Raw genomic sequence first — 25,206 nt, forward strand, 5'->3', positions numbered from 1 at the left:
GCAATGGTTTAAGCCGCTACATACCCCCCAAAGAGGTTGGCAACCACTTCAGTCTGTCCCACAGCTCTGGACTCTCTTCTTAATAAGAGATGCCATTAGGAGAGCAGTTATTTATGGCTCCAACAGTTTCTCTAAACTTTTTCTGGTTGACCTTTTGGTGTTCTTGTCTGCTTCTCCAGTTGCTGGGAGCCTATTACTTCCTCCTAAAGTAAGTGCATGGGAGGAGCGGACTAGGCAGTAAAGGGAAATTTCAAGCATATTTGTTATCCTAGGTCTCTCTTGTTCTTGCTGGTGGAGCAAAGATCCTGTGAGACTGTGGGCATACTGAACCCCAATGGACTGGGGCTTGCATGTAGGATGCCTGGATTTGGGGAGTATCTGTAGCCCCAGACTAGGTCTGGGAGGGAGGATACTTGCCCAGTGGTAGAGCCATGTAGGCTTGACAGTTAAGTTCTGCTCAGTCAAATTTTGGAATTTGACAATTGGTCTCTGCCTAACTTTGGAATTTGGAAGTGATTTGGCCCATGATATGAAATACTAAAAACATAACTAAATCTTTTAACCTAGGTCTCATTGAGCTCCGTTCTGCAGCCCTGTTGCTCAGTGCTGCCCTCTCCTGCTACAGCCCAACCCCTTTGGGGTGGGCAGGGGAGGAAAGCCCACTTCAGGGAATCTCTCAACAGTTGAAGTATTGCAGGTCAGCTTGTGCCTTTTCTATGTAAAAACTCCTTGACCAGAAATATATAGACTTCCACCTCTCCTGAACCACACAGCACGGGAAAAATGTGCTGCAGCCACACAGCAGGAAGAAATTTCTAAAATCTTCCATCTGCCCAGGGGACCTTAGGTTATTTCTTTTTCCTCTTCTGGCCTTGCCAACCTCCTCCGCTGACAATTAGGGACTAATTTTGGAGTATTTTGGGAACTGGGATGGGCAGGTGGAACAGCCTCTGCTTGTCTGACAACAAGCAAGATCTACAGTTGAAATCTGAGCTGCTCTAACCTATCCCCTAACTTTATTCTAAAACAATCCTACAAGCAGGATCTTTGGCTCCTCTCAGATTCCTGAGGTGGAGTCAGGAGGTTGGGCCATTTTAGCCTGAAGGGAGGGTGGGGTAGAGAAATGATGAGGCTGGAAAAAACTGGCTGTCTTCCAGCAGTGTCAGAAAACTGGCACTCTTCACTTTCTTGCAAAAACAAAACAAAACGACACAACACAAAACAACCTGGTTTGTCAAGCCTGACAACATATCTGTTCCAATTCAGGGGAAACCCAGCAGGTGTCTTTAAGACCAGGATGCAAATGGATCTTGTCTGTCTTGCAGGGAGCACTTGTTTCTTTCTGACAACTCAACCTTGGCAACCAGGATGGGGAGAGATACCAAACCACTGGGGACTTTTCAGCCAGGCAACTTTTTATTTTCACTTCCTGATCAACACAACCAGCCTGTGTGTGTGTGTGTGTGTGTGTGTGTGTGTGTACGCACGCACGCACGCACGCACGCACGCACGCACACCACTTGTGCTTGCTTTTTTTTTTCTTTCTCTCCCCCCCCCCCCCCCCGACCAAGCAAATATTTTGAAACCTGAGTGCTGTTGGTCTAGAGTGGGGGCAGGCAATTATTTTGTGCAGAGGGCCACTTAGCAAGTTTTGGCAAGCTGTAGAGGGTCACACTTCCCTCTCCAGTGCAGGGAAGCAAGAACAGCCCCACAGACCTAGGCCAGAAGCCTCAGCTAGTTGGGGGCTTCTGGTTTGTGGGGTGGGAGGGGCTTGCTGCTGTCCTGCTGCCAGCTTCCCCTGGGTCCTACTGGCAGCCAAGAACAAAAATATTAAATTTTTCTATTAAGGGTCCTGCAGGACAGATAGAATGGCCTGGCAGGCTAGATCTGGCCTCCAGGCTGTATTTTGCCTACCCCTGGTTTGGAATGTAGCCCTCTGTGGATATAAGAATCAGGTATGCCTTTATACTGGCATACAACCTTGCCATATGACTTGCATCTGCTGTGGTAAGTGTATGTATTTGTGTCCATGATGCATCTTTCTTTTATACTAGGTAGAGCAGGGCGCACACTTTTTTAAAAAAAAAACCATAGCACACATTTGACAGGGTCACCTACCCCAACACAGATCATAGGCTTGTCCATGCCCAATTTCCCTGCATCTTCTATGCAAAGATGTCACATTGGAGCACTGGAATTCTTTCTCTTTAAATCCTATCACTTGCGAATGAATGGGAGTTGAAGCACCTGCTTTTATACCAACAGAAGAAGCTTGCTTAAAAGGATACAAGGGCATGTGGCCTGCTGTGCCATGAAGTCATGTGCCCAGGGTACTGTTGCATGCTATGTTCAGTTGCTGTGGCCTGGTTGCAATAATGCAGTTAATGTGCTCTAGTGTTTTTGCATAAAAGCCACTGGAACCTGCTGTGTGCCAGCTGGTTTGAAGTAGAATTGGTCAGGTGTCTTTTTTTTTAAGGCAGCTCTGGCTTCAGCTGTTTTGATGCTCCATTACAGTATGTTACACTGGATAAGGTCATCTCCCTCTGGATAAAGTTGCTCTTCAGTGGAAAATGGCTCCTTTCAGTGCTAAGTTTGAGGGGATTTTTCCCACCTGCTTGGCTTGTTCTTTTTGGGGGAGAAGGCAGTTCTTATTTACATGCATCTTGATGTGGGCTCTCTTCTACCTCCTGTCTTGCACTAATTGGCTGGCATTTCTTTTGCCCTGCACTAGAAGGACTAGGGAAGGAAAGTGCAACAGCTGTATTCCTTCAGGCCAGCACCCTGACTTCTACCTGGCAACAACACAGAGCCACTTTCCTGGTAGAGCTTCTAATTGCAGACCACCAGTTAATTATTCAGAGGATTGCAGCTGTCCACCTGCATTTCTGGACTCATTCTTGCTGGTGAGAAGCAGATGTGTGGTGTCTGCACCCACACATGCCTGCACTTAGCAAGCAGGTGTTAAAACATCCCATTCCTGTGCAGAAGTGATAATGGTGTGAGTCAGTGTCTGCCCTTCAGTCCACCCTTCCTGGGTGGTTCAGCCCTGGTCTCCTTGTGTTTTGTGTAGACCTGAAGTAAGGCATTTTTGCAGCAGTATAAGCTGGAGTCCTGACTCCTCTGCTGTGGCACAAATTTGTGCTTTCCAACTTCAAGCTGCACACGAGGCTGGACCCAGTGGACAGAAGCTACAAGTTTCCCTCTGTGGGTTCGATTTTATGCAAATTTGCTCTTATGCGATGACCCTTTTTGTACCTGAAATTTGTTATATGCAAGATAAATTCACAAATGTTATCGACATAGGCCTGGAGAAAACTGCATAAATCAAATTCACATAAAGCAAACCTACTTTTTTAATATAAGAAATAGGGATACGTTCCTGTATTAGGTGCTCCCGGGGCCTCTCCACCATGGGCTGGGGTGAATGCGGACAAGCGGAGCCCTGGGTGGCACAGGGCATAGCACTCGCCCCAACCCTGGCTGCAGTGGCCCTGGGCCTAGTGTTGTTTTGTTCTTAGCTCAGAACAACTTCCACTTCCTATGCACAAGGCCACAGAGGAGCAGCTACTTGTGTGTCTGGCAGTCTTTTAGTTCAGTCCCTAAAGCAGCTACTGACTACATGAGCAGCCTTGGTGGCTCCCAGGAACCGAGTAGTACCTGAATTTCACTGTTTTCAGCATCAGATAGAAGCCTTCCAGGTCGACTCCCCAAGAAAGAGGGAGGGAGCCAGGCTTGTTTGGTGGCTCTGGAAAGCTGCCTGGCATGTACTTTTGTATTAAGCCCTTGTTTTCACTTCTATGTTAGCTTGAGGCATAACTCATGGGGTTTGTCCCTGTCCTTGTTCCTCTGTACAAAAAAATAAAATTAAAAATGCCTGCTCCAACTTATGCAGTACTGGGGCTTGAAGTTCTGTGAGGCTGAGACTAGCTAGCAGCACACTGGGATCTCTTCTTCCATACTCCTGATGCACAGCTTGAGTGCTGGTTCTGCTGTTTGCAATCTTTTTCTTTTTGTTTTAGTTGGAGTTAAGAAACTTCTGGAGTCTGCTGTCTTGAGGCTGGTTTCTTTTTTTCTGCAGTGTTGATATTTTCCAAGATGCTGTAGTACGGACAGCTTCTCAGTGCATCCCAGAGGATGCTCCTGTGCTGTAGTTGCTTTGGAGAAAATCTAGTTCTGAGCCCTGTGCTTTTGGTCATTCCTAATAAGCAATTTTCAGGTTGTTCCTACTTTTGGATATGGGTCAAGGGAAGACCATTTGTTTTGTCCCTTCCCCCCCATCTTTTTAAAGAAAAAGATGCAGGGCAGTGGGGAATAGGACTCCTAGCTCTCAACTGGGATTATAGCAAGGGAGCAACTTTCCTCTGCAGGGATGCATGAGTATCTTACAACATAATGTAGCAGGAAGAGGTATACATTGGCTACATTTCTTGCCAATAAAAGTAGGAAAATAGTTTTATTTTACAGAAGTGTAATTCTCCTGGCCTGGAGTGAAAGGCTGGTGACACATTGCTAAAAATGCCCTTGTTCAGCAGCACCTGCCAGAGCCTGCCTCCTCTGAGGGGTATCTTTGGAGACTGGGAGAGTTGATTGCTGAGTATAGGAGGATTGTGTTGCTCTGATGGGTGGCACCAATGAAAAGCAGTGACTAATATTAATGCATCGTTCTGAGTACTGTAGATCATTGATGGTCAGGCTTGGCTGTTCATCAAATAAAAGGCTTGGCTTCAGAACAGCAGCAGCATTTTTGTGCACTGCTGATCCTGGCACTAAGGGATTACAGCAAGAGGGAACCAGAGATCTGCTGCTGGGGCAAAAAAACCAGAGGGGTGGCCCCGGCTGCTCTAGCCCTGTCTAGTTTAAACACAATACGGCAGCCTGAATGCAGCATAGGTTATGGGTTGGGATGGGTTTATTATGCAGATACAGCCAAGTGTTTCATTTTATCTTAGACTTTATTGGGAGAGGGCGTGATGTGTGTTACATGAGAACATCTAGTTGTTTGGGGCCTTGGTAAATGATCCATTGGGCTGGTGCCTGGAAGTACCATCAGTATAGTGCGTCTGTGATGGTCTGTCTCTCTCCACATGCTGGTGCTGTGCTATGTTGCTGCCGGTGCTTATCTTCTGTGGCTTACCTTGCATAAGCTACTGCCACGTGGATTTTTGTGAAGCTTTCTGGGAGGCCAAGAGTTTGTGTGAGATGAGATCCAACTCCCTAGAATTCTCCCATTTGGTGTATGTTGGGGGGAGGGAGTGCACACCCTAGCTGGTCTCAAAGTAATAGCCAAGATGGAAGTTGTTGCTGGAGGCAAAGCATCTCCCATGGAAAAGCAGCCCAAGAGGTCTGGGTGCTGTCATGGCATTGGAGGTAGGGGGAGTCTCTCTGCAGGCTGGCCATGCACCCCTCAGCAGTTGGCTGTGCGCTTCCCTACTCGTGGGGCTGCAGGAGAAGGGGTGAGGAAGCAGGGCTGCAGACTTGGGTGGAAGGTGGAGACCTTCCTGAGCCTCATTAAGTAGTGATGAATCTCAAGTTCAGCTTGGCTGACCCAGCTCTCCTTTCTCCCTTCCCCAAGCTTTTTGTTTCAAAAGCTCTGCAGATGTTAAAGACCACTTCTAGAGATGACTGTCTGCCCTGACTCTGGTTCCACCTGCGCTGCACAGCCAGGCTAACCTGTCAGGAGTAGTGCTTGGTCACTAGGAAATCATGACGGAAGGTGCTCTGTAGAGCATAAATGGGACTAATTTTGTCTGCTAAAATGGGCATTCTCCCTGTCCCCTTCCAGTTCTCCTTCACTGGAGGCCCCCAGATACCCTGTGCCTGCCTTGAAGGGAAGAGCCAAGTAGAGGTAAACTTCTTGCTGGTAATCGCATGAGATTTGAGTTTTAGGGGCAGGAGTTGGGCACAGCCCAGACTGGTTGCACCTGCTCCTAAGGGATGACTCGGTGGTTCCCTCCCTCTGGTGCCCTGGTGTCTAGAGGTCTCAATGGAGGCCTTTGTTCTGTTGGGAACAGTGGTACAGAAAGGCCATCAGGGTTTAATTGCCTTGCCAGCCAATGAGATTAGCTTTGTGGTCTGCATGCTCTTCTGCAAGTTGCTCAAATAAACACCTGGCTGTGTCCTCCTCACCTTCAACAGGAGGGAGATGGGATGAAACTGAGATCAAGCTATGCAGTGTAGCCAGCCCTGCCCCCAATTCATACGGGTACAAGAGACTGATCCTGTTCCAGTCTGTCACCTGAGAAGGTGCTTGGCCCCAGCTGCTCCAGGATAAATGTCCATCTGGGGAGTTCCCAGCAATGAAGGTAGAGTTACTGAAGTATAAAAAGCTTTGAGTACAGGGGAGCACTCCTGTGCATTGGGCAAAGGGTAGTGAAAAGGACAGACCACATGAGCACAGCAGTGGCTAGAAGCGGTGCTCTAATTAGAGTAGATTCTCTTGGGTTAAGACAAGGCCATTTTTTATAGTCTTACAGAGTTGGTTGGTCAAGATTGAAGCCTGGGAGGGAACCCCAGGCTCTAACTTAACCTTCTTAAAGCCCCAGGCTCTGGAGGCAAGTGATTCTTCCTTTAAATGGTCAGTAGCTCCTGGAGTTCCCAAAGAAGCCTGCTGACATGGCCCAGGTAAACTGTAAAGGGGCTGAAATCCATGAAGTGAGTAAGTTGCCTGCGGGTTCGGTTCAGTCAAGTCTCCTGAATACTTTCTGTGAGTTTTAAGGAAGGATTCCTGGCTTTGTGGGGGGTTTGTTTTTTGTTTTTTTTTTTTCAGTCCTTGGACTTAGCAACACCCCAGCAGGGTCAGACATGCCTGGAATCCACGTGGTGGGGCAGCAGCAAAAGGGCTGTGTGCCTAGTGGTTGCCTGGAGAGGCCAGGCTTGTGAGCTCTGGGGCTTTGTTAGAGCCAGACTTGCCAGGCTACCAAGGCATGCGGCTCTGCAAAGGACTTGAGCATGAGTGCGGTATAAGCACAACTGCTGGCTTTCGTGCCTAATGGGCAGGGAAGGTCTATTATACAAGACATTCAGGCTGTAGCAGATGTTGTCTAAAACTGCTCAAAGCAGAGCGGGACAGAATGGCAGTAAAAATGCCAGGGGACTGCCCATAGGTGTCCTAATTGTGCATTGTGCTACTGCTAAGGGAGAGCTTTTGGCTTTTTGGGGGGATGGTAAAGGAGACTTCCCTAGGGCAGCTGCCCCATCTTTTATCACCATTGATACAGGTGCAGAGTAGATGCATGCAGTGCTCCCAAATCACAATGCCAACAGCCCTTCACTCTCACTACTCAAGATGCAGGGCAGTGGGGGAAGAAAGGTCCATTGTGGTGTTGCAGCCTTGAGACTCAGGTATGTGCAGTCTCCTTTCTGTCAAAGGAGCAGTGGTCAGACCCACTGCAGCCCCAGAGGGGTTTGGTATGTTTAATGTAAGAGGCAAGGTAAACTGTGCAGATGCCAAGGCAAGCATGCTCTGCAGGAAGCTAGGACCCAGGGGAGTCTCTGGCACCGCTGGGGGAAGCCTCTTTGCTGTAACAAAGGAGCTGCTGCTGCTTTCTGAACTGAGAAGCCTGGAGGCAGAGCAGCCTTCTTTGCTAAGCGGGCTGCTCAAAGCTTGGGGTTTAAACTTGCAGCACAGTGCTCAGTCCTTCACTCTTCTCAGATGTTGTGTGTGGGGTGAGCGCTGAGTACCTGTGGCTCTTAATGTAGCCTGCTAGCTAGGACAGGCTCATTCCTAGCGCTGCCAATGCACATCCCCATGAGGACTTGCTCAAGGCCACTAGCCTCCATTGTGTCTTGGTTCCTGATACGAAAAATAAGGGGGATCTTGATGTGTGGGAACCTGGACTTCGTGTGAGCAGCCAGAGCCCAGCTGACAGGGCTGGGGGTTGAGGTTTTTTTCCCCATCTCCCAGTAATCTTTTCAGGTTGCCAATGGGATGCTTTGGCTTGCCAAATGAGCTGGCTAGAAAAGATACCATAGCCAAGTCCCAGTCCCTCTTTTTATTATGATAGTGCTGCCACATGTCAGAGTGGCCCTCTTCTGTTGTGGGATCAACTAAGAGTTGGGCCTTTAGAGGGGACTCTTTTGTTCCCATAGAAATCCCTGGTTGACAGTGAACGTGTAGGAGATGCTTGAGAGATGCTCCCAAGTCTTCCTGTGCTGTAAAATTGCAACTAGGCTTGTGTGGTCCCCACAAAATCAGCTGGAAATGGCCTGTGGCTTCTTCCTCCACTTGGGAGAAGGCCTCAAAGGGCTATGACTTTTTTATTTTTCTGTTGGATTCAACTTTTTTTTCCTTTTTTTACCTGAAGGCGAATCTGTTTTGGGTGGAGTCCCATTGCAGCCCTGTGAATCCAGCTGCCTCACGGCTTTCTCCAAGGTATTTTTAGCTTTTTGTAAACTTCAGGAAAAGCCTTTTGTGTCTGTACACAGTACACCCTTTGTTCAAGCTGCTGGGATTGTGAGGTAATCTTGCTAAGGCTGGAAAATTCCTCAGCCCTTCCCTTCCACAAGCCTTTATTTTTAAAGCGGCAAGCACAGAGCCCTGCCCAGGTAGTGATGCCAGAGAGACCTCTTGCAAGAGGGGGGTTAATGGGACCGGACTGTGAAATATGGGGCAATCAACAGGTCTCTTAATGCACCAGGCAGTATCATGCAGGCACAAAAGCATCTCTTATTGCTTTAGAAACAAATGCCAGTCCTGCTGGTTCTGTGCAAGAGGATTGCGCATCAGGCTGGAGATCAGAAGAAGCCTTTCTTTTCTCTTCTTTCGGTTTCCAAGGAAAACCTATTTTGTGTTCATTTGCAACTGGTTCTTGGAGCAGCTCTTAAAGGAGCACAGCTAATAAAACTACTCTGGATGTTTTATGCCACTGTAACCAGAGGCGCCAGTTGGGATTGGCTTGGAAGGAGCCTGCCTGGTCCATGCTCCAGCATGCTGCTTCTCTCCACATCCTTCCTCTTGTTTGAGCTGAAGCTCACTCTGCTCTGGTTTGGGAATCCTCTGGCTACTGAAGTCTGCTGTCTGCCTGTCCCTCACTCTTCTTTTATTAGTCTACCCAATGCAAGGGAGGGTGGGGGCATGGACTTGTTCTCTACAAAACCCTACCAAGGGCATGAGCTGTCATGCCTGGTGGCCTTCCATCAAAAGGGGAGAGTAGCCCATGTTGTGCATGAGCACTCCCCACTGGTTCCTTGGCATAGTTTTTCCCCTTTTGGGCTGTGTGTGAATACTTCTCCTCTAGAGGTGTGAAGGTAATTTTTATTATAATCCTCATTACCACCTCTCTAGTTTTAAGCGAAAAGAAGAATAGCTGCTAAGGTGCAGATGACCACATGATCCATCAATTATGGGATTTCGGCTCTTCCAGCTTTTATATGATGCCAGTGAAGGCTCCACTTAGACACTTCTTCTCTGCAACAGCTTCCAGCCCCCTGCACCCTCCCCTCCCCCGTTGAAGTCTTTGCCACTGTTTGATCCACCTGGGACACCAGCTCCAGCCTTGTACTACTGCATGCCCAAAGTCCTGAGTGTCTACCCCCTGGCAGCCGGGAGACTTTTTGCAAGGAACGTCTTTGTGGGAGCTGAGGGAGGCTGGGCAGGATGACACTAGCCAGTCCTGCCCTCCTCTGTCTCCCTGGCACAGGAGGGTGGCAGCCAGTAACCTGGATGTCCTTGCTTTTGTGGGGGCTATGTGATGCTCTGCCAGGCACAAGTCCTTTGGAGCGTTCATGCCCTGTGGACCAGAGCTTTCTGCCCAGCTTGTGCCTCTTCCTCCTGCCTCTGAAGGAGCTTTGGCGCTCGGCCCCCATTCTTGCTCAGTAGATAGATGCTCTGCTTGCCTGCCCCTGAGAGCAGCGTTGCAGTAGAGTCACTTGCAGCTAAGACTAATACCTCCTGAGCCCAGTGAATGTACCCTGGCTTATGGCTTATGGTGCAGCCTGCTTTTGATACCAGGACAAAGCTTGAGATGATGGAAATGCTGCTTGAGCACCCACCCAGCATGGCACTTGTTGCTACAGGTCTGTAACCATTAGGAAGAACTGTTACTCCATTGAGGGTGCATCAAGGTGATGAATTCCTGCAACAGCAGCAAGAAATGCTGTCTCCTCCATCTAGACAGTGAGCCAGATGTATTGTTACCTCTCCTTTTAAAGCTGGGCAGTGTAGCGCCTTGCCTGAACATGTAAGTAGAAGTTCTTCATCTGCTTGCTGTGCATGCCCTCCCTTAGCAGCTGGTCCACTAGACAGAAGTCAGAGTTCCTGGTCTGCTCCAGTACCTGGAGAATTCCCAAATGCAGGGAATAAAAGTATAGAAAATTTGGGTTGGAAGGGACCTTGTTTGATCATGTAGTCCAAACCCCTGCTCAAAGCAGGATCATCCCAGCCCAGGCTTTGTCTAGCCACGTCATAAAAACCTCCAAGGATGTAGATGCCACAAGCTCTCTGGGTAACCTGTTCCAGTGGCTTAGCTGCAGCCAGGAGGATAGTAAGTTGCCCCACCCTTGGTTTGGGGGGAAATAGGGAGCCAGTCTGAACTAAGGAGCTGCTCCTAATTGCCTGCCTCCTCCCTGGCTGATGGAGCAGGGAGGATAAAGAAGTGTACTTCATGGGCTCCCTGTCTAGCTTCTTGAGGCAGTGGCAAAATCCAAGTGCTGGGGTTTTTGTTGTTTTTTTTGTTTTGTTTTTTATGGCCTCTAGTCCTCTCCCAGCAAGCCAAACCATGTTCTTGGTGAGGAACAGCCAGGACCATGCTACCGACCTACCATGCCATCTGCTGACTAGAGGGGGTGTATTGCAAAACCCATGCCATGGAGCAGACTAAACAAGAACCTTTTGCTGGCCCTTGCGGGCTGCGAACTAAGCCCTGACCTGTCAGCAGTGCTGTGCAAGCTTTGGGGCTGTGAGGAGGTCACCCCAATGTGTAGCTCTGGCAAACTCCCAGCAAGAAGACAGCAGAGGTTCTGTCTTGCTGGGGAGCTAAGGTAGCTCTGGGAGCAGAAATGCGCCTGCCGGTAGAGCTGTGCCGGCATCAAGAAGTCTGGCAGCTGCTGCTGTGTAGATGTGGCCTCTTCTACATCACCCAAATAGGGAGGTGGAGAATAAAGTACAAAGCCAGACAAGTGCTTGGCATATGTATCTAGTTTCTTGGCTAGCATCGCAAAGGCTTTGGGGGCACTGATGTGCCAACGCATGTCCTGAATGGGATCCCCTCAGCATGACACCCAGCCACGTGCTCTCCTTCTCTGCAGTGCTTGACTCCAGTGATGAAACCATAAATGAGCCCTGACTCCTTCTATTGGGCAGTGGCAGCTACCGGCATGAGACCTGGCGCTGCCCTCTAATACAGCTCTTGGGAACAGCAGCAGTGGCACTGGGTGCTGCACATGCAGCTGAGGCAGGCACTAGTTGGCTGATTGCCATCCTGGGGGGGGCACAGATTGCTAGACTCTATTTCCACTTGAATTCTTCTCGGGCTTTCTGCAGCCCTTCAAAGGTAGAGCACAGACCAGCAGGACTGTATTCCCTTTGTTCTGACTACTGCTGGGACACGGTCTTAAGAGGCTGCAACAAAGCTGCGTACTGCTGCTACAGCTACAATCTGCACATCTCTTCCCAGACTCTGCGACCTGGAGCCTAACTGTAGCAGTAGCATTTAACACAGAGCTTTGCAGATACTTGGCTAATCTTTGCAGCGACTCCCCTCTGCAGTGAAGTGAGGGGAGTGCATTACTCAGTCTTTCAAGTGGGAAGAGGCTACAGGCAGAAAAAGGAATCTGGAGTCTCCCTGTGTATTAATAGAGCTGGGGCTGGAAACCAGGTCTTTTAACACTTTAGCCTTTGCTTAATCTACTGGATTATTCTATTTACAGAGCTGCACTGGTTTGGATATTGTAACCTAGTAACCCCTGACTGTGTCCTTATCTTCTAGTTCAGTGTCCAGTCTGGACCCACTGTGACCCTGGCATGGCTAATGTGCCCTTGTATCTGAGGGATGTGAGGGCAGCCCAAGGGCTTCTACCTTCATGGAAATCTGAAGGCTGGGCCACTTTTAGTCGAGGTTTGAGTCCTGGTTTTACAAGAGTTGCTGCATAATGCCACTATGTGTCTAGACTGGGTATTGCACTTTTAGCATAGATCTCAGAATCACTTAGGATCAAAAAAAGCATTGCAACTGTGCCCCTGAGAGATGCATTGCTCTCTGCTCATAAGGACAAGGTGGCTCAGGAGACAATCCTGTATACAGTCCTGAGTAGTTTAGGAGGAAATAATAAGATCAAACACTTCTCACATTTGCTTGTTCTGTGCCTCTCTTTGTTGAAGGTCAGGGACTTCTGAACTTCAGTATGTGCTGGGCTGTATTGAGTTGGGTTTTTCTTGTGAAGTTCCCCAAAGCATAAGTACATGAGTGTAAAGCACTGTGGTACTGCAGCCTTTGTTAGCAATGAAGGGCCAGACCTTGATTCATCCTAGGCCTGTGAAATCTCTGCTTGGAGTCCATTTTCAGTTGTTCTGCTGCAAGTGAGGAAGGGATACTGTTCATTTTTTTTTTTTTTTTTTTTTTTTTTTCCCCGCCCCCCCTTCCCCTTTAAGTACCAGTAATTTGACTAATCTGCTGATGAGGTTATACTATGGTCAGCATTGCATCCTTGCAGAGATGAAGCAAACGGCTTTTTTCTAATTGTATCAACTAAATAGCTAGCTGAGTTCTGAGCCTTTGGGTTTTGGCTTTCCACTAAAGAGGCACCCTGGAAAGCATTGGGAACACTATGCGGGTGTTGTCTTGTAGTGGTGTCAGGTGTGAACCTCACATTTATATGTAAATAACTCTAATGTTCTCTTCAATTCCACTGTTTCTTTTTGACTGAGCTTTTAAATAGATTCTGATGCCATGGGGTCACTTTTCTGCTAATAGCACATAAGCAGCTGCTTAGTTGTGGTTAGGTAGCAGGCTGAAAGTGAAAAATGGGGTGCAGGAGGACTTACAGCTGGCTTTGGAAAGGAGACTAGATTTTGCTTGTTGCTTCAGCCCTGATGAGCTGTTCTTGGTTCTGCTGTTTTTGGTTTTTGGTTTTTTTTCTAATGCAAGGTAGTGCTTTTGCAGAGGGCTGTCCTGTAGCTAATATGGTCAAAAGACTAATATGCCAGTTGCCTTGTTATGCCTTTTTAAGGTAATATCAGGTTGGGAAAGGTGGCACATACTGGAACTAAACCAGTGTTAAGCCCTCAGGTTTAGCTTTTGTATTGTTCTCCCAGCACTTGGTGGAATCCAGATGTTTTACCTTAACATGGAAGTGCTGGCGTGGTGGTGAGCTTTCATGCTGTTCTGCGACCATCATAGAAAATGGAAGTAGGAAGTAGTAGTTCCATCAACTGAAAGAGATTCCATCAACTGCACTAAAATGTCTTTGAGATCTCTTCAATGTTACTAACAAAATGGTTCCCTTCCAACCCCATTGCAAAGCCTTCAAGTCCTGGATTGTTGACCCTGACCCATAGTCCCAAACTTCAGTCAATTCTCTTTGGTCCAGGACCAAAAGCCAAATAAGCCTGGTCTCCTTTGGGCAAACTGCCTCTTGGTGAGTAGCAAGTGGGAAGGTTTGAGATTTGTAGTATGCTGACACCTCCAAACACACTCCCAGCCTTGGGAAAGCCACTAGAGCATGGTGGACTTGCTTGGAATCTCTCATCTTCTCTTTAGACTTCATTCTGGTTGAGAAGAATATGGTCTTGTCTAGGCCACCTCAGCCCCATCCTCCCTGGGGCCCACTGCTGAGCATGTTGCTGTGCTCTAGAGCCAAAAGTTTGAATGCAAGTTTTTGGAGCAGCCTCGCATGCTAGTGCAGCTGCTGGGGATCTATAGCCTTTGGGTGAACATCTGGTTTTGGAGTAAGTCTGCCATCCTGGATGGATAAGGTGGGATCTGTCCTGGCCTCCACAAGGCCTGCTGTTGATGAAGCAGAAATGAACTCCCATGAATCCACTTCTGTCTGCATCCTTCACTAATAACCTGTCACCAACTTGTTGCTGCAGACTGTCTATCCCTCTAAATGCTATCACCGCTATTCAAACAGCAGCACCCAACAGTGGTGGGACACAAGCCAGTAACCCTTCTACCCCCAGGGAGGGGTGACATGCAGTAGGCCTTGCTGCAAACTGACGGTGGGTAGCATTGGGCTTACTGACCTGTGAACAATAAATGTGGCATTAATCAGCCAAGACCACAGAGAAGTTGTATATGTGGCTGTCTGGGGAGCTGCTATTCATGCACTGTCTTAATTCCCAGGCTTTGGTTCCAGGGTGCTGCAGCCAGTCTCACTTACCTTTTTTCTCTGTCTCTTGCAGGGGTCCTGACAGCTGGTGAGCACTCCTTTCCCTTCCAGTTCTTGCTACCAGGTATGGCACAGAAATGTCCCCTGGGATTCAGACTAGTGGCTAGTTCAACGACTCTCTTCCCACCCCCGCAACTTGGCTAGAATGGGATTTACCATACGAGGGGAAAATAAACTCTTTTTGAAACTATTTCGTTTCAAAGCTGGTTGGCTGAGATGTCTTCAAATGTGATTCTTCTACCAATTGCAGGTAATGGGGAGAGTGTAGTGCTAATCAAACCTAGCAAATCTTCTCTGCAAGGGCATCATTGTGGTTTTGCACCTAGTAAAATTGACATAGTGTTAAACAGAGGTAACATGTTTTTGAGTTGGATGCCTTTTCCTGGTCTAGACCAGATCAAGTTGCAGTCAGATTCATAGGCAAGAAACCTGCTCTTAAACGCAAGTCCTTTGAGCAGGCTCTCAAAGAATAGCTGGAATTGTTCTTCTGAAAGAACAATGCTGGCCCTTTAAGGCACTGTAGGGGAGGGTGTGCCTATGCTGAAGCTTTTTTAGCAGAAAAGCTCTATGCTGATGGCAGCCAAAAATGTCGCCATGGAGACGCAACTTAAGGCTCATGATATCCATCTATGACAAGAAAGGTGGAAGTGCAGTCTGGATAAGTACATCTTTCTAGCTAACCCTATAGCTGAGCAATTTGTCTTCCCCTGCACAGAGCAAGCTCTGGAGACCTCTGGCAAGTCTGCTGCTACGTTAACTAAATTGTGTTGTGGTTAAAATAATCTGGAACTGAATTGGTCTGGGCTGGAATCTTGCTGCCTCCTCATCAGAAGTGGCACCAGTGCAGTCTGGCCTCTTTGGCTTGAAAAACTTGGGGGTAGGCAAAGGATGGAGCAGCAGAGAAGCCCCAAGATGACTTCCCAAGATGAAATCCTGGCTTGTGACTGGTCCTAGGTGCTCCCAGAATACTCATAATATATGGAACAGCAATAACACCTTTGAAGTAGCCATGGAGTTTAGCAAAGGTGACTCCTTCCATAATTGCCAGGCTTCAATGCATATGCCATATTCACTTAATTTAAAGATGAGGTCCCATCTCCATTTAAAGTGGGGAGGGGAATCCCCTTGTCTTGCAATTGAGCACAAGGCAGTGGGGAGCATGGGTTAGGGCTGGAGCTGCAGCTGCCACCTGCCCCCTGCACACCCAGTTACTCTTCCACAACCCCCCAATCTCACTCCCATACTGCTTTTCCCCTCTACCACACTTTTCCTTACCTTTTTTGCTCCTTGCTGGCAAGCTGCAGCTTGGGGCACAGAGCATGTGCTGGCTCTGCACTGCTGCTATGGGCTAGAGCATATGCTCTGTGCCCTGGGCTGCAGCCAGGATGGAGCCTGCCTGCTCGGAGCAAAGGTAAGGGGGGAGGAGGCATGAAGGTGCAGGTGAGGTGGGGGGTTGTCTTCAGGGGGGTGGGGACTTGAGCCTGCAGGGGACAAAAGCATTGGGGAGGGAGAAAGGTGTGGGGAATATAAGGGGATTGGGGCAGCCTGAGGCTGCAGAGGGGCAGGCACAATGGGAAGTAAATTTTTTGGTGGGGGACAAAACAGGCAGCAGGGGGCAAGTTGCCTGCCTCTCGCTGTCTGTCTGTCTGTCTGCCCCACTAACCCTTACCAAACCTACCACCTGCTTCCTTGCCTGCAGTAGTAGGGGGAGGAATTTAAGATGATCCTCCAATAATTAGCTTCCGTACATGCAGAAAACTTACTGTAATTAGTGGGGGGTCATCTTAAATTGAAGGTTGTCTTGTATCCAGGTGAGTATAGTAGGCTTTATTCTTTCCATTTTTTAAATCTTCTGTGTTGCATGAAAAGGCCCCTGAAGCCTGTCCTGCAGATACTTAGTCTGCTGTCCTACCCTTCATAGCAATAAAGAAATGTCTCCAAGTGAGTATGCGAGTGTGCAGTTTATTTCCAGCCTACTTCTGCTTATTTTTGACACATCCTTTTGCCTTCTCTTTGAATCCAGCTTCAGCTCCTACATCGTTTGAAGGCCCTTTTGGGAAGGTTGTCCATCAGATCAAAGCTGTGATAGATACACCCCGATTCTCCAAGGACTACAAGTGCAACAAAGTCTTCTATGTCCTCTGTCCACTCAACCTGAATGCCATCCCTGAGATTGAGGTAAGAGCTGTAATTTTTGAGGCGAGGAAGAAGGCAGGGAAATGCTGGGATTTGAGACCAGCAACAGGTTCTGGAAGATCTATTCAAAAGTGTGAGGGATGTGTCATGTCTGTGTATGAGGGGTAGGCATCCCTTGTACCCATTCTGTTGGGACTCTGCAAGGCTAGAGAGGTAGCTCTTGCTAGAGGGAGGCAGTTACTGTTCTAGTGCCATCTGCCTCTGTACACTGCAGAGAATACATTGCTGAAATTCAAAACTCTGCCCTCCTTTTTTTTCGGTCATCTCCATATGCCAGTCTTCAGCTCCCTTGGATATGAGCCACTTCCCCCTCATTTTCTGTATAGACAAGGAGTAATCTTCTTTGCAGGTGGCTCCACAGAGTAGACACCCTGCAATCAGTGTAAGTGGGTCCTGTCCTAGGTGCTGCTTTTTTAATGATCAGTGCATATGAAACTACAGCCTGGCTTTTTGCCAGCCTGGGATGCTCCCTGGGTCATGCATGTGCCCATTGCTGATGTTGGAAGGCCATGCCAGCAGTGCACAGATGAGGTCTCTTTACTCACTGATTCTAAGGGCATAGACAGAAGTGCAGCTCCCTGCTGTAATTGAGGATGCTTTGCAGGAAGTGTTTGGAGTTGAAATGATCCCCTGGACCAAACAAATTCCCTGTTTAGAAGCTCGCTGTTCCAGGGAGGAGGGAAATCCTAGCTGCTGACTAGGAGCATGCAGCCAGGTTCACCTAGCAATGTCCCCTCTTCCCTGCAAGGCTGCAAAGTTTTCAGAATGGGAGTGGGGAAAAGGGAGCAGAGGGAGCTGGTTCTAGGGGTTCCCCAGCCAGGCTGGAGGGTGAGATGTGTATTGGAGCCCCACCCACCTGGAGGGGCTGTAATGCATCCTCCCCACCCTCCAGTGGGGGGCTGAAAAAACCCCAGACTGAACTCCCTCTGCTCCCTTCCCATTCTGAAAACAGCTTGAGGCTCGGAGGCAGCTCAGACATGTTACAGACGATGCTCTGTTTTGAAACGTCTTCATTTTACCCCTTGTGCAGGTGAGGCATCAGATTTTCACCTGATTTTGGTCTCTTGTTTTGTTTTAGTGGTCTGCAGTGTGCACTTGTTTGGTCATGGTTACAGACTGTTTTTAGTGGCCAGATGGGGCAAAAAAAATGGTCACTTCTGTCTGCATCCTAAATGATCACTTGACAGTATGCTTGTAAATGGCACAGCCATTGTGTGCTTGTCTTCTCTAGTCCTCCAAGGGGATGGGTAGGGGGAAATTGATGTCTTCCCTGTTCTGAACAGTGATCCATGGACTCGAGTAGCATTTGTACAAACAGAAGATAGCCTATGGCAGCAGTTCCCAAACTGGGGGTTGCAACTCCAAATGGGGTCAGAACATAAGCAGGTGGGGTGGAGGGCTGTGGGTTGGGAATGAGGGGCTATGCTGAAGAAATGAGGTCATGCTGAACAAAAGCTTGAGAAGCACTGGCCCATGGGCTTGTTGGGGTGGAAGCTGTATGTACAACAGGAGAGAGATGACCATTGGCAGATCTCAAAGAGAAGTGGGACTTCAGAGGGTGAGAGCTTGGCAGAAAAAGTGGGAGACTTAGGCATGGGATGGGGAGGAAGATGCAAGCAGAGAACAGGGCATCAAACTTTCAAGACTGAGCAGTTGCACATGACCTGGGAGGAAGCAAGCAGCAAGGGAGTGCCAGAAGCCAAGGTGATGGACATGTTACTGATGTTTCCCAAAACATGCCACTGGAAGACCAGGTATGGGTTTAAAGAAACAGTGATCGCTATACCCATACCTGTGTCTTTCCTAACATGAATGACACGTGTCTCTGTTGGCTGGGGGGGGCACAGTTGCGCTGCAGCGGTGGGAGCAGGTGGCTATTAGTGCAGAGCTTCTGCAGACACTGCTGGCGCCACTGGTGGTGGGGGTGGGAGGGGTGGTGAGTGACAACCAGGGGTCAGTGACCACCCACAGATGGCGGTGGCCAGTGGTGACTTTTGCAGACTGCCTACGCCACTGGTGGTATCAGCGGTTCCTTTCTGTAGGGGGTGCACTGCCATGCTCGGGGGGGGGGGGGGGGGTGTACCTGTGCACCCTCTACACATTGCCCCTGTTCCCTAGAACTTCTTGTAATGTCTGTCTTCATCCATTGTTGGCCCACAGCAACCCAACACTATGTCCATCACCAAGAAGTTCAACTACAAACTTGTGAAAAGTGGGAGCATCATTTTAACTGCCACCTCAGACCTCAAAGGATATATTGTGGGGCAGGTGATCCAGCTGCGCACAGACATAGAGAACAAGTCTGGCCGGGATACTGGTTCTGTTGTAGCCAGTCTGCTTCAGGTAAGAGTCGCTAGGACTGGTGCCAGGCCACACCACACACAGACAAATACAGAGAGCAGTGTCTCAGGATGTTCTCCCCTGGCTGAAACTTGGTGCCTCTCTCCTCCTTTTCCAAATCTATGCAAGGGGGGGGGGCAACAAGGGAACTAAACCTTTGGTTAGCTCTGCTGACAAAGCTTCTCTGTACTCCATGTACTAAATACTTCTGGCTGCTCCACTGGAGGCCAGGAGTCTGTTACAAGCCCCACTTAAATGGTCTCAGCTTTTTTGCTTAAGCTGCTGCAGTCTGTTCTAGCTCTGAAGGCTTTGGATTCGATACTCGGCTTGATGGGCTGAATTGCAGCCATCCTGTGAGCAGTTACAGAAGCCCTTGCTTATCCAAACTAGACAGACTGGTTCAAACTCTTCATTCCTGCACCAAATTTTGATGTACTTCTGCTCCATTTGGCCAAGAGCATGTGTGACTTTTTTGTTCACAGTCTGCCCCAGAGGCTTGGTAGGGCATTGATGGATCCCAGAATTAAATGGAAGAACTTCAACAGGTTCCATTTTCCTTTCTTTCTCACCCATGTGCAGAAAGTCGCTTATAAATCCAAACGCTGGATTTATGACTTGAGAACCATTGCAGAAGTGGAGGGCGTAGGGGTGAAGGCATGGAAGCATGCAGAGTGGAAGGAGCAAATCCTTGTCCCAGCGCTGCCCCAGTCTATTCTGCAAGGCTGCACCCTCATACACATTGACTACTATATCCAAGTAAGTATTGCCAGCCTCTTCCTGGAAGTGTTCCCAGTGGGTGTTGCTTGTGTGGTGCTCCTTGGCTTCCACCTCTAGCATTTGTTGAGCAGCAAAAAATGGTTGCAGCTTTCTTCCGTCCCTCCTCCCGCAAAACAAGGCCAGACTGGTTCTGGCTGCTGCAGGTCTGGGATAGAAGTAGAAATAAAAAGGGTGTGCAAATTCGGGTCACAGGCTGGATTCTGCACACCAAGGGATTCCATCCAGCCCATGGTGCCACCTGGCCCAGGCATGGGAGGCAGCCCAGGCTGTGGCATATGTGGCTGGTCCCACTGCACCCACGTATGCAGGATGGAGGGGGTGGTGCAACAGCTAGACTTCACTTCCCATAGCCCCTGTGGTGGTGGCAGCAGCTCACTCTGCCCAGCTGTCACCACCACCAGACCTGGCCCTACTGTCCAGGCACCCTGGCTGTCTGCCTCCCACTGGATAGAGTGGGTAAGATCTCCATGAAGACTGGCCTGGGACCCCTTCCATCTGGGTGTGTTCAGCTTGGGTAGATGGGATGGGGCCACAGGCAGGCAAGGAGCAGTGTCTGGGAGCAGGGCAGGTGGGGCCAGGATCACAGTGTGATGACACCTGAGGGGCTGGGACCCTAGGACAGCCATGATCCACTACTTTTTATATATCCCAGGCCCAGATAGGCTTAATTGCCCATCCCTGAAATAAAATACAACCAACCCACCCCACCCCCCGGACTTTGCCCTTTGGATGCTGAGAACTCTTGGCAGTATTTCCAGGTTGTGCAAAGAACTTGGCAAAAATGGGTGTTAGTGCCGTAGTTCACTGCCTTAACCAGATGCTTAACCCATCTTTGCCACAACAGGTCTAAAGCAGCTGTATGACCTGTCTTGGCTCTATAGCTGGGACTATACTGGTGAACTGTACAAAAGTTACGCGAGCAAGGCACAGTGCAAAGCTGGCATGTGAACTAGATGCCTCTCTTCTCATCCCTGGCCCCTTTTTTTCCCCAAGGTTTCTCTGAAGTCACCAGAAGTCTCAGTCACCCTACCTATTTACATTGGCAACATTGCTGTGAACAGAATCCCCCTGAGCCCAGCCAGGTCAGTCCCACACATCCCGTCTGCAGTGGTACCAAGCGCACCCCCAGAAGAGGAGGAAGCTGCCAGTGGCTACCACCCCATGGACAATGTTTCAATCCCCACCAAAAGTCATTCCCAGCAGCAGCCTTTCAGCTACGCTCCAGGACTGAGCTTCCAGGAAGTAAGGCTGGATTCGGACCAGACTGGCTCCCCAAACCACCCCACGCTCTGCTTGTCAACGGGAGCAACTGTTCCATACTATGCCGAAGGGACGGTGGTTCCAGTTCCCACTGCCAGCTCTCTCATCCTGCCTCCGGAGTACAGCACATGGGGTTACCCATATGGTGAGTGTCCTGCTTTTTGGCCTGGCTTGTCAGAGTAACCTGTTGTTGAAGTATAGAGTTGTCGCACTGTTCTACAGTGTGGTAGCAGACCTCCCCCGTGGCAGTGGAGCTCGAGCCAGGGCATGGAAAAAACCAACAGGCTGGCTTTTTCAATCGGTTGGATAGCTGGACAGTACTGAGTTTCTCTGACCAGCAGTCTGAGTGATTCTTATGAAGCCACCTCACTTCTCTACACCTCAGCTGTGCCATCCTCAGTGTCTGTCTGGATCTGTGAACCATTGTTTGCATACTGTCCAGTGACCCCTGTTAAGAGGTACTGGACCCCTGGGTAGGATCTTCTAGTTTTCTGTAGTCTATGTAAAGTACTTCCTCCCTCCTCACCACTGGTCCCTTTTGGGTCATGTTGGTAGGAACATAGCAGGCTGTCCATGAAGAGCTTGATCCTGTCTTTTGAAGTGTGCAAGTGTGTGGCTTCAGTGGGCTTTGCATCAGGCCCTCATTTGGCAGGGCAGGATGGTGGGTAGCAAATAACATTACCTGACTCTTAAACAACTTCCTTTCTGCCCCTGCAGAAGCGCCTCCTTCCTATGAACAGAGCTGCAGCAGCGCCAACTCCAGCCTCAGCAATGGCAACTAGCCCTGTACCAGAAGCCTGCAGGTGCTGCTCCTCCACAGCACTGTCTCTGAAGTCTGGTACAGCACAAAGCATCTTCTATTCCTGTGGCTGATGGGCAGGGTGAAAGGCTTGTCCCAGTCTGGGATTTTTAAGTCACTTTTATGCGGTCTCCTTTTTTTGTGTGTTTTTTAAAAAAACCAGAGGGGGCTCATTGGAAGTGGGCATGGGGTGTGGGGTCTGTGCATAGAGATGGGGGAATGGTACGTCTTGCCCCCTCACAACTCCATTGTACCCTATAGCAGAGGAGCTGCCTGCCCCTGGGATGCCTTGCACAATAATATGTTCCTGTACTGTAGTCCAACACTTACTGCTTTACTATCAAAGCACCTGTGATGCCTTATTTGAAATGCTACTGAACTGGTGTGTGTCTACTGTAGGCAATGGATGGTATGTGTGGATTCTCCTCTTCCTTTTTGTGGTTAGAGTGCCGTTTCCAATCCTGGCACAGGCTCAGCAGCCTCTCTCTCTCATCCCCACCGACCCTGTAGTTGATCCTCAAACACTCCCAACATCAATGGGGCACGTGGGGCAGCCTATAGCAAGAGATCTCTGGAGGGAATAGACCCAGAAGGTGGAGGGTACAGAGAGCTTAGAGTACAGACCCTAGAAACTGCAAGGTTGCAGAATAACTGGCCAGCATCCTTCCTCCAGCTGTAAGTTAAACTTTTGCCAACATGTGATGATAATGGAGGCATGGTAGCCATTAACTTGATCTATGCATTTGTAGGAACCCTAGCAGGGCCCATAGTGGGAATAGGGAAAGTTCTATACATTACCACCTTTTTCTTGGCATTTTTTTTAAATCCAGCTGATGGGGTTCTCCAGAAGAAAAAACAAAATAAAAAAGCCTGTGGGGTTCTTGGAGCAATTCCTACAGAACCCTTTTGGTTGTACCCCTTTAGTGCAAGCTTGGCAATGCCAGCCAAATTTTTAGCAGGGTCTGATTTTTATAACTACCCTGTTCGGTCTCCACATGTTCCCTGAGCTTGCCCTCAGCAGTGTGCCCTCTCCATTCCTGTTGCTCTAGGCAGGCTGGAAACTGACAATCAAGCTTCTAGGTTTTCTAATGCTACCTCTGAACTCGCCCAAGACACCTGTAATGGGGAAACCCCTTCTTTGCAGGGACCCTCTACTACAAAATGCTCACTTCCCAAAGAGTTTCTCTCCCAAGAGAAGGGGCAGCTGTGCTGCATGAGCACCGGAGACTCCAGGACTGTGGGCTTCCCTACCCACTGCAGCGAGGCTGTCTAGTTCTACAGCACTGGCTGCTCAGGCAAGGCCTACTCCATTGTTTGGGTAAAACTAGCTCTAAGCTGCTGTGAGATCCCAGACCAGGCAGGCACAAACTGTTGCGTGGACATTTCGCCTACTGCTGCATTTCTTGCTTGCTGTCACTGAAACCAACAGGCCAGCTGGTGAGGAGCATGTAAGGCCTACATTCCTCAGTGGCAGCTTCAGACTGGGAGCACACAATATTAAGCTCCAGGTCTGAGGCACCAAAACAGCTACTCTTGACCCAAGAACAAGAACCCTTTCTGGGATCTGAAGCTTGCATCACGCTCCTTCCTCCCGCTCTCCCACCCTGCACTTCAGACTGCCTCTGCAGCCCCCGGGACTGGCTGCTCTGGGACAGGTTGCACTTTTCTGCACAATCTTTTTTAATAGGGGTAGGGGTTGAGGGAACCTTTTTCCCAGCAGGGCTGGCGAACAGACGTTACCTGCGCTGATTGTATATAGAACAAGTATCCTTGTATATGTACGTATAAGAGGACCTGTTTTTAATGACTGGATTAATACCAAATTTTAATGCTGTATTTAATAAATTATTCCAAAAGAGATGGGAGTGGTTTGTGCAAAATGCTTATTTCTACCTGTCCATTCTGGCCCCTTCTTCCTTGTTGATTCTGTGTATAAATCTGACTCTTGACAAGCACCCTAATGATCTCAACTAGCAGTGAACAGAGTGAGAAAGGGGCAGGGGTTGGTTGTGTTCTTCCATCAGTCACCAGCTCATCTGTTTGCTCATTAGCCTGCTAAGCCACCCTATGCACTACTTAAGTCAAAGCAGTTTACTGGGCACCAGAAAGATGGTGACTTGTTACAGGCCAGATCTGAGCAGACCATTTTAATGTCTGATCCTCCAAGATCAGGCAGCTCTCCAAAAACAAAAAAAAAAGTGCATTTTACATGTGGTTGTAGCCAGCCTTTGGCCAAACCATTTCAGTGAAACACAGTTAAGGAGTATTTTCCCATCTGTGGTCTCTTTATCCAAATGTTGCAGTCTGAGCTTGGGCTGTGGAGGCAAGCACACGCCTAACGCTGTATAGCCAGGTCTGTCATACGAGTAACATGTCAAGGAGTTCTTCTGAAGTCATCTTTTTTTCTCCAACCCCCCCCTCCCCCCAAGTCTTTTAATGCTTATCTAGCTGCTTGAAGGATGGTTCAAACTCTTGAACCAGATAACCACTCCAGGGTAGAAGCAGACAGCTGTGACTGAAGCATTTATCCTTCTAAATATTCAGGAGGTGCCAGAGAGAAAAGCTCATTTAATTTTCCCCCCCCCTCCCCCCTTTCCCTTCTCTCTTCCCCTCTCCCCCCACAAACCATTTTGTGAAATGTTTGCTCTTACCCGAGTGACTCTAGGTTTGGTATTCTGCCTGCTTCCTGCAGTGTCCCCTTCTGTGAAACCAGTCTTTTCAGCCCTGGTTGTGCTATAGATGTTATACAGGATCCTGACCTTTCCTCTAGCATAGCATAGTCTATGTAGTTGTCCTTGTTCCTCTGCTACAGTTTGATTCCAGTCCCCATGAAGTTAGTGTAAAGGGTCCTGTTTACAGTGGTGGGTTCTGGATTAGCATATACTTTGGGAATGCCACAGGACTCTTCCCAGCCATAGGTTTGGAAAAATTAACATGCGCTGGCATTCCCCCTAACTTCCTGGTTCTGTGCAGTAATGTCCTGGTGACTTTCTAAATAAACTTCCTTCTAGTCCAGTGCATAGCAGTCCCTGGAAAATTTTCTCTTCAGAGATGAGGGGAGTGCACAAAGCCAAAGAGCTGCTTTTTCCAAATTGGGGGGTGGGGGGGGTATTGACTGTTCACTAGGCAAGGATTTCTATGTGCATGTTGGTAGAGGTGACAGTGCAGACATCAGTCAATGGCACTAAAAATCTCACAAATGTCATGAGGCTGGCACCCTGGCACTTGGAAGGTGGCTGCACCCTCAGAGATCAGCACCCAGTTGATGGTTATCCCTGCAGGTATGGTCCACTGTAGATCCTGCCAAATGGGTTTCCTGTTCTTCTGGCTGTGGTGCTAAATGGATTTGTGATGCATTCTGGGAGGAGCACCTCTGTGTTCCTAGTGAAAAGCAGAGACTTGAACTTGGGTCAAGGAGCCTCCATAGCAGTGAACAGTGGTGCTCTAGGCATGCCCTCCTTGTCCTCCTGCTAACATGAACTAATGCAAGCTCATGTCTGTATTTCGCA

At 48.9% G+C, this 25,206-nt stretch overlaps 1 protein-coding gene across 4 annotated transcripts in view; it reads left to right on the plus strand.

Annotated features, from left to right (window-relative positions):
* ARRDC1 (arrestin domain containing 1) overlaps positions 1-23,557 on the plus strand; it is a 58,414-nt gene extending 34,857 nt beyond the window's left edge. For 3 of the 4 annotated variants that reach the window (XM_006273859.4, XM_059715538.1, XM_014608203.3), the window contains 6 exons: positions 14,339-14,389; positions 16,349-16,503; positions 18,682-18,864; positions 19,441-19,617; positions 20,632-21,043; positions 21,616-23,557. In XM_006273859.4, coding sequence (XP_006273921.1) covers positions 14,339-14,389; positions 16,349-16,503; positions 18,682-18,864; positions 19,441-19,617; positions 20,632-21,043; positions 21,616-21,680 — 1,043 coding nt within the window. In that variant the 3' untranslated portion in view covers positions 21,681-23,557. The other variant, XM_059715539.1, reaches the window with a different exon arrangement.
* The last annotated feature ends 1,649 nt before the right edge of the window (positions 23,558-25,206 follow it).

The sequence above is a fragment of the Alligator mississippiensis genome, chromosome 12 (assembly GCF_030867095.1).
Source record: "Alligator mississippiensis isolate rAllMis1 chromosome 12, rAllMis1, whole genome shotgun sequence".
NCBI lineage: Eukaryota > Metazoa > Chordata > Crocodylia > Alligatoridae > Alligator > Alligator mississippiensis.